The following is a 15,323-nucleotide window of genomic DNA, read 5'->3' on the forward strand; positions in this document are numbered from 1 at the left end:
AGTGGCCGGCAAACTCATTCGTCAACAGAACTAAATATCAACAGTACAATGACTGAAATTTCTTTTGAAAGCCAAATTTTTTAAACTTAAATTACATAGGTAGGTACATTGTTATTAACTTAATTAGGGTACTCCTAAGGCAAAAAAAACAAGCATGTCTGGGGTGGACCTTTGTCCCATGAAAAGGATGAGGGACATGTGGAGGGGAACTATCCAGCTGAGTATGGCCTAGATCAGTGGCCGGCAAACTCATTCGTCAACAGAGCTAAATATCAACAGTACAATGACTGAAATTTCTTTTGAAAGCCAAATTTTTTAAACTTAAATTACATAGGTAGGTACATTGTTATTAACTTAATTAGGGTACTCCTAAGGCTTAGGAAGAGCCGCACTCAAGGGGCCAAAGAGCAGCATGTGGCTTGTGAGCTGCAGTTTGCCAACCATGGGCCTAGATCAATTAACACTCAGAAGACACATAGATTTTGAATAAACAATAACTGGTTGCTGTTTTAAGCCACTGAGATTTAGGATGGTTTGTTAGGTAGCAATAGCTAACTCATACACTAACACAATTTTATGCATTTTCCTGTGGCTTGGTAAATATTTCCTACATTTGTTCATATATTTATATCATCTGGGGTTAAAATCAGCAAAGATTGCAGAAATGGGACTCGTCTTTCCTATTTTGAACACAGACTCTTGCCTCGGCCAGTAACAATACAATGGCTAATTTCTTGAAGATTCCTTCATGACTTTCCAAATGAAATGAGGGCTTTTCCCCCAACCCCACAAATTGGGTGGATGAAATTAGGCATGGACCTTTCCCTTGCAACCAGAGAAGCTCTTCCTCCCTGGGAGGGATGGCAAATCCACCGCCACAACCTGAGGGCCACGCTGCAAGTTCAGAGCTGGTTTCCGTGGTGATGCAATCCACCTGCGTTCTTGATAAAGGCACAGTTGTCACAGACATTTAAAGGCTGTCCTAGATTTGAACAGCACATCTTGTTCTTTTATCTTTGTCCTCTGAATTTCTCTTTGAAAAGCTGTTGAATGTTTCATGTCCTTCCCACTTTCTCTACCTGACAAAACCTATTATTAAGTGTATGCTAATTAAGCCACGGGGCCAATTCATTGACAATTCAAAATGAAAACCATGACCACATGTGGCTGTCATACCCTGCCCCCAAAAGCCACAGCAAAATCCTGTGCTCTAAAGGAGCCTCTTAAAATTAAGATTCTTTATTTGTAAGTGTGAAGAGTGACATGGGAGCTACCGTATAAAACAAAGTGCCCTGATTAATAAGCCATCGGCTTTGCTTTGTCAGAACAGAAAAGTAGATGCAAAGTGAACAGTCAACAGGTTTCACAGTGCCAGAGAAAATAAATACATACACACCTGGACTGATGCAATTCTTCTCCCTGAAATAGAAGGTAAAAATATACATTGTAGTTTAGCTTAAATCCACCCAAAATTCCAAAGCAGACACCTTGAAAGGACAGACAGTTAACTTTTCTAGCTAACATGTTTTAGATTTCCCTCTCTCTTTTTGTTTTTGGAGGGAGGGAGAGAAGATTAGAAATTTGAATAATCTGTTCTTTCTTTCCTTTGAAACTGGTCATACAATGTTGTCTTTGAATTATGTGTACCTGCAAGAAGGCCACCTTTACCAGCTGATGCCGGACAGACATCTGTCCTAGCCTGACCTCGGAGAGCCCTTTCTTAAAGCACCCTCAGGATATAGAAAATGAAAGTGAGCTAGGCTTCCATCTCCTTCTTCCCCAAACTGCTGCACCCCTTTTACTTGAGAGGCAGCTCATCCAAAAGAGTGTGTGTCCCCTCAGGGGTAACTCCTGTGCCGTCTCCCACCCCAGGGCGCCGGCCTTTGGGGAAATGTGGAAAGGCCTATGTTGCTCTGCGGTCCAGGGGCTGAGAGGCAGGGGTCTTAGAGCTGTTACCTGAGGCCCTGGGAGCTGTGCAGCCGGGCTGGGCGAGCGGCTTCCTCTCCCTGGAAGAGGGGTGTCGGGAAGGGACCCCTCGTGGACAGGCCGAAGCACTGGAAAGGCAGCCTCATCTGTGGGCCTTGTTGGGGGCTCAGACGAGTCAGTTGTGGTGAGGATCCTTTTGGGGTCCGGAGGCAATCTTGAGCCAAGTCTCAAGGTTGATAAAGAGTGGGAAGAATTTTGGGGGCTTGCAGGTAGACTCTGGGAAAGGTAGTATGGGGAGCCTGCAGGCTCCTTCCGGCCGCCCCAGGTGGGCTCTTCCACGGTCTCCTGCTGAGGCAGGGAGTGCCTCGTCCCACAGCCATTGCCCCTTAATCTCCTCAAGGTGGGCGAGGTGGAAATGCGGCCTGGGGCCTGCCGGTCGAAGTGGAGAAGGCTCCCCTGCTTCTCACAGGGCTTCCTCGACAGGCCTCCCTGGGGGTGCAGAGGACAGGCCTCTAGGCTTTGGGGCTGCTCTGGGTGCGACTGCTCGGTCTTCCCCATACAGCTAAGAGGCCATGTGGCTGGAAGCTGCCAGGGGACACTACCAGAGCTGCTCTTGTCTGGACCACATGGGGGTTGTTCAGTTTCCGCATCCAAGTGCCACTCTCCCTCTAGGATGTCTTTGTCCTTTTCCAGAAGATAATCACAGGCAGGTTGCTGCATCTTTAGTGACGAAGAGCGGAGTGCGGAATCTATCGCGAATGACAGACACTCGGGTAAGAAAAAAGGTGTCTGTCATTTCGCATGAAAATTCTAATTCATCATAGGAGACAGGGATAGCCCAGTTTACATGATCAGCCTTTACGGTTGGGAGATAATTAACGTGCGTGAGTCCAGTTGTCTCATCTGAATAGCCTGCGTGTAAAAATTGGTTTGCTATTTACTTGATATCCCTTCCAGGTTCAAACAAACAAACAAATAAAAAAACCTTAAAAAACTTTAGTGAGCTAAGAGACTTCTTGGAAGCCAGATAGCTTGGAAGCCAGATACCATCAGTATTGACCACATATTCTGAGCTCTTCAACAGTAAAATTTTAGCAAGTTTATAATTCACAGTGAAACTCGGCAAGCTGGAGCCCTTTAAGAATGAAACATTTGGAAAGCCAAATTTTAAGGAGAACTAATAATTTCCCTTTTTAGTGCTAAACATTTTTTAATTGCACCAACAACATTTTTTAGTAGAACTTTTTCTATGGTATATTATTTACCTCCTCAACCTTATCCCTCACAGTGCTATCTGAAATACAATGATTATAATCCGCATTTAATGTAGTTCTATGAGGCATGCAATACCTGTCACAGGTTTTTATAGCATATGAGTACTTACTCCAAACAAAATGACCTCACCCTGACATATTCCCTAATTTTTATTCATTGCTTCTCATTATATTTTGTGTGCTTGACTATGGCAGCTGCTCTCCCCTTTCATTTGTTTCTTCTAATCGGTTCTAAGCACAGAAGTTAAAAAAAAAAAAGCTGTGTTGAGAGAATTAATAGGCTCTTACTTAGATTTACTCTTATCAGCAAAAAGGAGGAACCCAGTGTTATGCGTTATCATGACATTGACCCTGCAGACTTTGTGCTTCCTTATACTTACTCCCTGGTTCTCATCTGGGTTAGGGCCAAATGAATTTTAGGTTGAGAGTTGTTTGAGGAACTACCTAGATACCAACTAAAGTCAATTCAGCTCTTATCTGCAAAAGAAATCCGCAATTCTTAATGCTGGTTGTGCTTTAATATTTTGAACGGACTCAGTGTACAGAACTTTCCATGTAGAATAAAAACGCACGAGGTCCCTTATCTGGGACACCTGGGAGAGGGGAATACTAGTTAGGAAACTCACATTTTCGTCAACTGGTTTTGCTTTCAGATTGATAACCTTGGCTGCTGCTTTAAAAGCTAATCCCGGCTTCGCTGGAGAAGAATGAAAAAGCCCATCTTGACCACTAATAAAAACAGATACATTAGGTCTCTTTCCAGGCCCTAACTGGAGAGGCCAGTTTCTCACCCTCCCAACAAACAGATGGCTGAGCCTGGAGTTACAGGTACTTTCACACCTGTACACACCCAGGGGATTTTTAAATGTTCCTCTTTATAGCACTGGCCACATCCTAGGCAGCCGCACCCTCACAGGAATTCACATTCACAAAGGCACTTGCAGAATAGCTCCATCAGAATTCTTAGTCCCTGGGGTTCCCCTCCGGCCTTTGAGGGGTTAGGGCTCTGCTTCAGCTTTCCTTCCCAGTGTCCCGACACAAGGGTATGGTGGGCAGTAGGAGGCTATTTTTTCCTTTAGAATTTAAGGATCATAAAGTATTGTTTAGTGGCCAGTGTCTCAAATACTGGAACCAAGGCACTAGTAACTGCTGACACAACTCATTGCAAAACCAGAGAATCTTTAAATAACAGGGCTTTGGGAAGCAGTTTGCAGAGAGAAGAGCCCCCAGGCTCCTCACCATCTGCTGGCTCTCCCACCTCACCTCACTACCAGCTAGCCTGGGACCCAGGACAGGCCACACCCACTTTGTTAGCCTCTGGGCCCTTTTATGAAGAGGCATCAAAGTACCTCCCTCACTGGCTTGTTGCAGAGGTTCAGAGATCATGACTGAGGGTCCTGGGAGGCTCTCCCTAAATGATGACTTCCATGAATATGATAAGGAGTCAAAAGTTACCAGAAAAATTCAGCTTCATGCTTCTCCTTTCTATCCTCTAAAGAACTAAATCAGTAAATAATATTATAAAGAAAATTCACCAGCCTTTTACCTGCCAAGCCTTAAGAACCCAGAAAACACCACCCACACTGTGGGGAGGCAATCTAGTGAACGGGAAATTAAAGCATGCAGATTAATGACTCACCTGTTCTTTTAGGCCTGAGAAGCCAGCAAGACAGGACCAAGAGAAGCTGGTAGCAACAGGCTGTGAACAAATGAAAGTGCAAGAGAGAAACCCAGACAGAGTGAAGGTTGCCCCCAATACCTGTGAGTGGTCTGTCTCTGAAGGCGACATTGTCCAGGTGAGTCCTGACAAGGGAGTCAGCAGAACCACAAAGCCAGCTGCCAGGCGAGGGCTGGGAAGAGCAGGTTCCACACCTGTAACAATGGACCCTTCTCAGCCGAGTGTGGGCAACAAACTTGATACACGTTGAAATGAGGAACTGGTCTCTCCCCTCCTTAGAGACCTTTCTAGTTATTTGTTTATGAAAAAGCCTATAGGGAAGCAAGTTCAGAATCTAAAATCACCTCGGAAAGAGTCGGGTGATTTTTTTCTGCCGAACAATAACTGATCCAGCACAAAAATGATGCAAATGCGGCTTCTTTGCTTCCCCTTCAGGTGCTCACTGATGGGTGTTGATAGTTCAATAGGCATTTCCAGGTTCCTATTCTGTTTATTTTCTTTTTTTTAAAAAAAATGTTTTATTGATTTCAGAGAGAGGAATGGAGAAGGAGAGAGAAATAGAAACAGCATTGAGAGAAACATCGGCTGCCTCCTGCATGCCCCCTACTGGAGAGCGAGCCTGCAACCCAGCCGTGTCTCCTGACCCGAAATCGAACTGGTGACCTCAGTGGACTTTTGCTCAACCAACTGGGCCACTCTGGCTGGCTCTCTTTGTTTTCTTAAAGGTTGTGAGAATCATTCCTTTTGACCTTACTTAGCTCAAAATCTTAAAACATTTTGTGTGGATCTATTTAATTAGTGGACTGTTTGATCAGCATCGAATGATAGAGGACTAATCATTGTTCTTGGGGACAAATTTGTGCATTCATTTTCATAAAGTTAAAATGAAATACATCGTATTTCCTGGCAGTCTCGTGAGAGCAGGACCCTGAAGAACCTTTATTTGGTGTCTAGATGGAGACATCGCTTTCATTCCCAAGAATGCACGCAGTGTTAAAAGAATATTTCTACAGATTCTTGATAAAAAAAACAAATTCAAATGAATTCTAATTAAACCTAATTCATAGAAGTGTTCATTGCTTAGAATCATTCCATGCTTGTGAAGATTCCTTTGGGCCAGTGGTTCTCCTAGTGGGGTCCTGGATCAGCATCAACATCACCTGGGAACTTATTTGAAGGCCAATTCTGGCCCCTCCCACCTCCCAAATCTGAAACTCTGGGGTAGGGCCAGAAGTTGGTGTTTTAACAAGCTCTCCGGTGATGTTTGCACAGGTTAAACATTTGTGAACTGCAGCTTTCGGTGGAAAAAAAGGTTTAATTCATAGATCTTGGTCTTGTGATAACTTTTGTATTAGTCTTTACTTTTCTCATATTAGCTTTACTAGAATATTGTTTATTTACAATATTGAATAATAATGACTTTACCTACTCCCTTCGCCAGAATTGGCCAGCATCACTACCATCAGGACAAACACAGTATCAAGGGCATTTCTCTACTTGCCAGCATGGAGCCAGCATAAAAATACTCTAAGCTCTTGCCAAGGCTGTCTAGAAATGAAATGTTTCACTTTAGAAAGAAATAAAAATAAAGTATTTTAGCTTTTGGCTTGTGGAGCGAAGGTCGTGCTTTATCTCCTAGTCCCCTCACACACTCAGGATTGTAAAACTGTCTCTCCCAGGGGATAATGATAACGAGATATTTGATCTCCACCCAAAAATGTCCAACCTCTGGTTGTAACTTAAATAAGAAAATCAAGAATCTACAAAAGGGTCACAAAGGACTGTCAGGGGAAAAAATAGTGCAACATGTAAGGAGAAAGGGGATGGAAAGGCATTTTGTACGGAGAAGGGACACCCTGGAGAAAAGCAGCTTCTCCTTTAAGATCCTGGGGCGAGAAGAGGTAAGCCAAAGAACTTATATACTTAAAAGCATAGGCCATGGACACAGGCAATAGGATGGTGAAGACCTGGGCTGGGGGGTTGGGGGGGTACAGGGGTCGGGAGGAGGGGGGTTATTGGGGAGGGGAATAGGGGATATCTGTAATACTATCTACAATAAAAGTATATATTAAAAGAAAACATTCCCCTTTGGACATTTATGTAAGGGTACAGGGGGAGAATTTTTGTTTTAGTAAAAGTTGTATATGCATCTCATCCTTTATTTTGAAGATTATGGGAATTATTGCATGTACCAACTATATGAGTAAAATGTAAACTTAGTAGAATTGCCAAAAAAAAAAAAAAAAAGATCCTGGGGCAAATTCATTGAAAGTCACGGCAGTCCCTTCTCTCTCAGTGTGACACACAGTTGCTCTCCGGTCCTGCAGAGGGGCAGCTTGCTCATGCTTCCCGCTTCCTGCCTAGGTTACTCGAGCTGGAGAAGCTTTGGTTGGGGAGAAAGCCACCTGAGAGGTGCCCCATGCAAAGTTGAAAGCCTGCATCATGGATGCCCAGATCTCTGGCTGCAAACTGTGGAGTTCTGATTAGCCTTCCAGCTTAAGAAAAAGTAATCTAACATTAAAAATTAGGAGATTTTAGAGGAATATTTAGATTGTAAGCTTAAAAAAAAAAAGTTAACCAAGCTGGCAACACTATGTTCCCATTCCCACACTTCCATATCTATACAGAACTACTAGATCTGAGGATAGGCTCCCTGCTTTAGACGGGTCAAGCCGCGTCCAGTTCACCGCACTCTCTGCCACTCCCTCAAGTGTCCTGATGCAGGCTAATGGATGCTATTGATCACTGTGCTTGTAGATTTTATTCTTCTAGGTTCTTGAATCATGTTGAAATATAACTTATTTAGTGTGTTATGAACTGAAATATATGATAATCTCCACTGTACACTTGTGGTCTAAAACTTAAAGTCAAAGATTCATGAATCAGATAATTTTAAAATTTTTGACTTCTTGAAATAACTATTTCAAAGAAAGATAGTTCTACTGAGCCATCTTAAATTTTGTACTTTATTCTTACAACCTGTATTTGCAGTTTGCAGCTGGAGATCTGGACATTCATAATACTACTAGAGGCCTGGTGCACAAAAATTTGTGCACTCAGGGGGTCCCTCAGCCTGGCCTGTGCCCTCTCGCAGTCTGGGACCCCTTGGGGGATGTCTACCTGCTGGCTTAGACCCACTCCCCAGATGATCGGGCCTAAGCTGGCAGTCAGACATCCCTCTGGCAGCCCAGGAGCCCTCAGGGGATGTCCACTTGCCAGCCGGGAGTAGGCCCAAGCTGGAGTCAGACATCCTTAGCACTGCTGAGGCAGTGAGGGCCAGCTGGTTTGCCCTGAAGGGTGTCCCAGATCAGGGTAGGGGTCCCGCTGGGGTGCCTGGCCAGCCTGGATGAGGGGATGATGGCTGTTTGCAGGCTGGCCAAGCCCCCCAGCGGGGACCCTCACCCCATGGGGATGTGGCCATCCTAGGTGAGAGGTTGAGGGCCATTTTCAGGCTGTCCACAGTCCCTTCAGGGTAGGGGAGTCCCACTGGGGTGTCTGGCCAGCCTGGGTGAGGGGCTGGTGGCCATTTTCAGGCTGGCCACATCCCCCGGCAACCTAAGCTCCTAGCCTCTCCTTTCTTTTTTTTTTCTGGGATTTATTTGTCATCTATAATTGAAACTTTGTAGCCTTGAGCAGAGCCCACGTCCAGCTGGAAGCCTGGGTTGCCTCTCCCCCAAGCTCCCAACCCCTCCTTGAGCAGAAGCCATGGCTGGCTGGAAGCAGGTATCTGGGATTTATTTATCTTTTATAATTGAAACTTCATAGCCTTGAGCAGGGCCCAAGGCCGGCCAAGGCAGGCCGGAAGCTTGGCTTCCTCCATCGCCAGGGGCAACTCAAGCCTCCTGCTCACTCCAGCACTGCGGCCGCCACCATCTTAGTTGGGTTAATTTGCATACTCACTCATGATTGGCTGGTGGGCGTGGCTTGAGCATAGCAGAGGGATGGTTAATTTGCATGTTTCTCTTTTATTATATAGGATTTTACTGGGCTCTGTAGTTATTCCATTTGCTATTCCTGCAGAGGGATATACTTACGTGCTTGGTGTTGATTTACAGCCAGGAAAGTGTTGGACTGAGTTCTGACAGTGTGTGGGTTTATAACAAAATATCTCAAATAGGACGTGTTTTGAAAGAAGAAATGAGAACAATCCAATTAAATCATCAGATTGCCTGCTCAGTGATTTGGAAGACTACGGGGCATGGAGAAGGATGTGGAGCCACAGCTGCAGTCACAAGGAGCCCTTGATCTCCATGCAATTGAACACATGCAAGATGGAACAGCTCCCATCAGGCCCAATCCTCTGCTCGCCGAGACTCTTATCAGGAATAAGGTCTGAGGCCTTCCCATGCAGCTGCTGCTGACCCCTAGTGCTATTTTTTGGCTGAAAAGAGAAGGTCCTATGGGTTGGGATTCCCAATGAGTTCCCAATGTCCTCATCCCTTCTAAGTCACAGAACAGAGCTAACTTTGCCTCTTTGAATTGGGGTTTTAGTAGACATTTGTTAGCAGCCTCCCTGGATCCATGATTCACCCCACTTCCAAAGAGTTGTGATTTTCATTTAGGTTTTATGTGTTTCCATCATGCCCAGCTTGTCAGATGGAACACATGACCTTGGCTAAGCCAAATATGCATTCCAGTGCCCTGGTTCCTAGATGGGCATGCGAGCTGAGCCAGTCCAGTCAACGTGACTCTCAGGAATTTTGCTGAGAATACTGGGACAAAGCTCTATTTCCTGATGGACATGAGAGAGGGGGCATGTAGCCCTGGGAACTGCTGGCAGGCATCTTGAGACCACAGGGGTGAAGGAGCCATGGCAGGGAGAGTGGAGTTACAAACAAAACAAAACTGAGCTCGAGTGACATCACTGAGTAGCTGAATCAGTCCTTGTCAAACTCCAGAAAGACTTTTCTCTACATGTATGTTTTCTCAGCATTAAATTTTCTTTATTATTAAGCCACTTTGAGTCATGCTTTCTTTGCTTGCAACCAAATGAATCCTCGATGATATAGAACAGTTAGAGGGGGAGTCTACTGGTTCCTCTTCCTACCTTCTAGAAACATTGCTGTCAGGAAGCAGGCAGCTCTCACTGTCTTCCTTTGATCTGAACCACTTGGTCTATATCGGGAGAATACATTCCTGCAGATTTCTGGTCTGTAGGTGGCACCAGTCCTTGATTTCTGGTGGCCATGCAGCTGTTTTTTAATATGAATACACCATTGGTCACTATAATAGTTTTCTATTACTGCATTTAAAAAGTACCATAAATTTAGAAGTTCAAAACACAGACTTGTAATCTCCAACTTACTTTGGGTTGGGTGTCTGGGCACAATTTATCTGAATCTTCTGCTCACAGCCTTACAAGGCTACAACAGTGGTGTTGGCTGGGCCGCATTCCTTTCTGGAGTTCAGGGTTTTCTTCTGATCTTGTGTGGTTGTTGGAAGAATTCAGTTCCTTGTGCTAGTAGATCTGAGGCTCTCAGGTCCTGCAGACCCGGCCACCTGCAGATCCCGGCCACATGTTCCTCTCCAGGGGCGGTTCACACCATACTTGCTTCTTCAAGGCCAGCAGGACAGCTTTTCCCTGGTCAAATGGGGTCTAATAGATGTATTGTAGCTTAATCCCAGGAGGGGCATACAGGGCCCACCCCACTTGAATGGAAGGGGTTACACAAGAGTGTGACTTGGGGGTCACATTAGGCTGTGTTCACCACATTCATTTCAATAGTAATTTAGTTTTCTTAAAATCAGTATGTGACTAGACTAAGATATGTCCCCAACCTCTCGCATCATATGTTTCTTTTATGTTTTAACATCAGATTGGCCTGAAGAATTGTTTTAGTGTTTCCGAGGAATAGAAGCCAGTGTGGAAAAGTGGAAACCAAGCAACCTCATACCGTGGAAACCCACGAAGGAGGCACCACTAAGGTTTCACAACTCCTTAGGCTGCCCCTGGCTCTGTACCAGCCCATCTGTGTTGGCCAACACCCAACAGAGATATTGTGGGATTCATTTCTTCTGTTTAATATGAGTGTGGACTGCTTTGAACTTGATGTTCAACAGGGACTCACAGTAACGCTTAGACTTATGTGAATGAATGTGTTGTGATGTTGACTGAACCATCAATAAATCGCCTACCTTGGAAAGTGTGGAGATAAGATTTACCATTGAGGTGTGAAATTTATTTCTGAATTGGGCTGAAGTCCTAAGCTGCTGCTGATCTGCCAGCACGTTTCATCCAGCTCAACTCAACCAATTTTTAGTGATGTCATTTCTGTGTGTGTGTGTGTGTGTGTGTGTGTGTGTGTGTGTGTGTGTGTTTAAAATCCTCATCTGAGGACATTTTTCCTTTGATTTTTAGAGAGAACAGAAGGGAGAGGGAGAGACACAGAGAGAAACATTGACATAAGAGAGACACATAGATTAGCTGCTTCCTGCACACACCCCAACCAGGGCCAGGATGGAGCCTGCAACTGAGGTACATGCGCTAAACTGCAATCGAATACAGGACCCTTCAGTGCGTGGGTGGACGCTCTATCCACCGAGACAAATGGTTAGGGCTAGTGATGACATTTTTGAAGTGACTGAGTTTGCCTCCTTGTCAGAATTCTCACTGTGAAGAAGTTAATGACTACAATAAGATCCCAGGAAATGAGTTTTTAAAGCCCAACAGGAGGTAGAACAAGCCTGTGAATTTTAATTTTAAATGTAGCAAAGCTAGAACAGATAATTTAGTTGAAAATTATCCTGTTTCTGGTTCTTCTTTGTGATTTAGGACCCATTGTTAGATTTCGTTCACTTCCCTCTGATCTCTGTCCTCAAGTAATAATTCTAGCATGATTATGGCAAAATTATCTCCACAGTAGCCAATTGTGGTGTAACAAACAGAGAATTAAGACTTCAGGTGGTGAATAAGCAGAAGCAGCAGGAGCCCTAGGAACAGAGAGGCATAGACCTGCTCTTCTGAAAATGCTCCTGAGGACAGCAAAGGCAGCGGGAGGAAGAGAGGACACGGTTTGTTACATAAGCCAGAATAATTCTAAATGGAAGAAAAGTAGATCCAATTTTCTCCAGTGACACTCATAAATCTTTCTCAAGCAAAAGGACTCTGTGAGAAGGGTCAGATTACTGTTGCATTATATATGGGTGTAAAGTTTTTTCAAAATGCAATAAACATTATTTCCTATATAACCTACAGTCATTAAGTAAAGATAGAGTCATCTTGAAACTTTTATAAGCAAAAAGCGCTTTACCTGATGTAATTTTCTTTGCATGCAGGAATAATTCTTGGGTCATTGTTTAAGGGATTATATAATCAGAAAAAGGATTTGTGCCTGGAATAGCCTCATGAGCACATTTACTGGGGCGATGAGGAGGGTGCAAGGCTGGTTATAGTACATTAGAAAGTTAAATCATCACTCGCAATGAATTGGTCTCATTTTTATTTTTGGCAGAGGTCACCATGGTCGATGACTATACCTTTTGTTTAACCCCAGGAGTGCCCTATGTCCATGTTAAAGACTCAGTGTCTTGCAGGGTCAATCAAATTAACTCAGAAGGGAGTCGGTGGGTCCGCATGACCCTGTCTGAAAAAGAATGCTTTATATTCCTATTTTCTGCTTTTCATAGATAAGGTGAAGTTTTTACATGTAGGATACATTACTTTTAACACTGTATCTAACAAAGATTCAGCTGCTATCTTTCTGGCCGAGACGGAGAAGTGTGGGCTAACTTAGAGCTCAGGTAGGTTAATGGGGAACAACTGTAGCCCCAAAGGCTCATCGTGGTATGTGTGGGGAGCAGGCCATAGAGAAAAAACACAAGTTTCTGCTCACTTTAATCGATGTGTGTAGGATGGAATAGAAGTCCTGGTTATCAGACTTCCAGACGCCACAGTGATAGAGTACATGGCCAATGACAGTCAAAATTACACACGACAACCCCTGTCATTGATTGGAATAATGAGAGAAATCCAGGAAGGCAGTATATGACTGGTATATATACTGAAAGAGATTTAAGTTTTTATTTATTTTACTAAAATTTTAAATAATAAAAACATTTAAAAACCACACAAAAAAGAAAATATGAATGTCTCATGTACTTACTTTCTAACTGCTAACATTGTGCCATGTTTCCTTAAAGATTTTTAAAAAATCGTGTGTGTGTATGCTCATACAAATATTTATATTTGTATATTTTGGATGCATATAAGTAATATAAACTATATTGCCCTGTGAAAAAATATTACAGCTATTATTAAATCCTGCTGTGATCTGGATATGCCCCCCGCCCCCCAATTCACATGTTGAATTCTAACTCCCAAAGGTGATGGTATTAAGAGGTGGGCACTTGGGAGGTGAGTGGGCCATGACCTTCATGGATGGGATTAGTGCTCCTATAAAGGAGTCTCCAGAGAGATCCCTTATCCCTTTTCCATGTGAGGACACACTGAGGAGGCGCCAGCTGTGAACTAGGAAGTGGGCCTTCGCCAGACACCAGGTCTGCCACTGTCTTGACCTTGGATTTCTCAGCCTCCGGAGCTGTGAGAAATAAAGTCCTATTGTTTATGAGCCACCTAGTCTATGGTTTCCTGTTATTGCAGTCCACAGGTTAAGAGAAATCTTCCTTGACTTCCCTCCTGATTCTTCATTTCCCACCCAGTTCCCAGAGCTTACTTCGTACTTTAAGATATTTTAAAACAATAAGTGGTGGCCTGGCTGGAGTGGCTCAGTTGGTTGAGCATCATCCCTGGCACTGAAAGGTTGCTGGTTCGATTCCCAGGCAGGGCATATGCCTGTGTTGTGGGTTTGATCCCCAGTTGGGGAGCGCCTTTTTCTCTGTCTCTTCATCTCCCTTCTGCACTCTAAAAGTCAACTCTCTAAACGTCTTCAGGTGAGGATTTTTTTTTTTTTAAAAAGAGTGGTATGTTTAAAAATTTATAAGAATGGCATCATACTGTACAACAATATTTTGCAACTTGTGCTTTTCACTCAACAGTATTTTTTTTTGAAAAAAATATTTTTATTGATTTCAGAGAGGAAGGAAGAAGGAGAGAGAGGTGGAAACATCAATGATGAGAGAGAATCATTGATTGGCTGTGTTTTAACCTCAGGGCCTTTGCACTTGCTGTTTTCTCTGTTTGGGCTGTTCTTCTATTAATGTGCCAAACCCACACCTTTCCAGACTTTGCTCCCATGCCACTTTTCAATAAAGCCTCCACAATACTCAGACTACACACTGTTTAACATCACAGTTATCATTTTTCTAACATACTAAACAGCATTAATTATACTTGCTGTCTTTTTTTTTGTCTCAATTTATTAGGATTTAGGTTGTTATAAGCATAGGAATCTATGTGCATGCAAGGTTGTCTTAACATTAAAAATTAATTTATTTTGCATAATAAACAACATCAACAAAAAATATGAATCATATGATATTGTGCAATTATTTGTTGCCAGTATTGTTCCTGTTCCATTATGTCTCTCTCTGATTCTTCTCTTACTCCAGTTATATGCTTTGACTTTGTTCCACGTATCTGTTATATTTTATTGTTATTTCCATCTTTTGTCCTTCATTTTTATCATTACTTTTATTATTTTTTTAAATCCTCACCTGAAAATATGTTTAGAGAGAGGAAGGGCAAGAGAGAGAGAGAAAGAGAGAGAGAGAGAGAAACATTGATCAGTTGCCTTCCATACATGCCTGACGAGGATCGAACCAAAACCTAGGTATGTGCCCTTATGAGGAATTCAACCTATAACCTTTCATTTTATGGGACAACACTCCAATCAACTGAGTGAGCCACTGGTCAGAGCCCCTCACCCCCCCTTTTCAGCTTCAGGTCTTAAGTTGGAAGTTTTCATTGACCTATTTTTGATTTCATTAATTCTGTCTTCAACTTCTCGTCTACTGTCAAACTCACCCATGAGTTTTTAATTTCAGATATTTTATTTGTTCAGTTCTAGGCCTTCTATTTTAATTTTTTATAGATTATAATTCCGTGTTATCTTCTGTTTTATTTTCCCTATCTTTCTCCCATTTTCATGGTAGAAATAATAAATATAGTAATACAAATTTATTATATTTATCATAATTAATTGAAAGTTTTTGCCTGCTAACTCTCATATATTGATCATATGTAGTGGGCCTAATTACTTTGTCTCTTTTTTCTCTTGATTATGAGTCACTTTTTCATGCCTTGTCTTGAAATATGTTGTGGTGTTTGATTGGGTGTCACATACATATTACATATAAAAGAAGCAATATTATTGCCAGGGAGTTCTTTTTTTTTCTTTCTATTCTCTCGAACAGTTTATTTAAAACTGATGGTACTTCTTTTTAAAAAAATTTTCTTTATTGATTAAGGTATTACATATGTGTCCTTATCCCCCGAGTGGCCCCCACCTCCCCACTCAGGCCCTCACCCACCCCCTTCCTCTCCCTCC

The 15,323-nt window shown here is 43.0% G+C and overlaps 1 protein-coding gene across 1 annotated transcript in view; it reads right to left on the bottom strand.

The window, feature by feature from the left end:
* LOC102755254 (chromosome unknown open reading frame, human C12orf74) overlaps positions 1 to 2,646 on the bottom strand; it is a 25,043-nt gene extending 22,397 nt beyond the window's left edge. The window contains exons 1-2 of the mRNA XM_015561065.1: positions 1,957 to 2,646; positions 1,397 to 1,419 (exon numbers count right to left, since the gene is read on the bottom strand). Coding sequence (XP_015416551.1) covers positions 1,397 to 1,419; positions 1,957 to 2,646 — 713 coding nt within the window. The remainder of the gene's footprint in view (positions 1 to 1,396; positions 1,420 to 1,956) is intronic.
* Between the last annotated feature and the right edge of the window lie 12,677 nt (positions 2,647 to 15,323).

Source organism: Myotis davidii, unplaced genomic scaffold (genome assembly GCF_000327345.1).
Source record: "Myotis davidii unplaced genomic scaffold, ASM32734v1 scaffold656, whole genome shotgun sequence".
NCBI lineage: Eukaryota > Metazoa > Chordata > Mammalia > Chiroptera > Vespertilionidae > Myotis > Myotis davidii.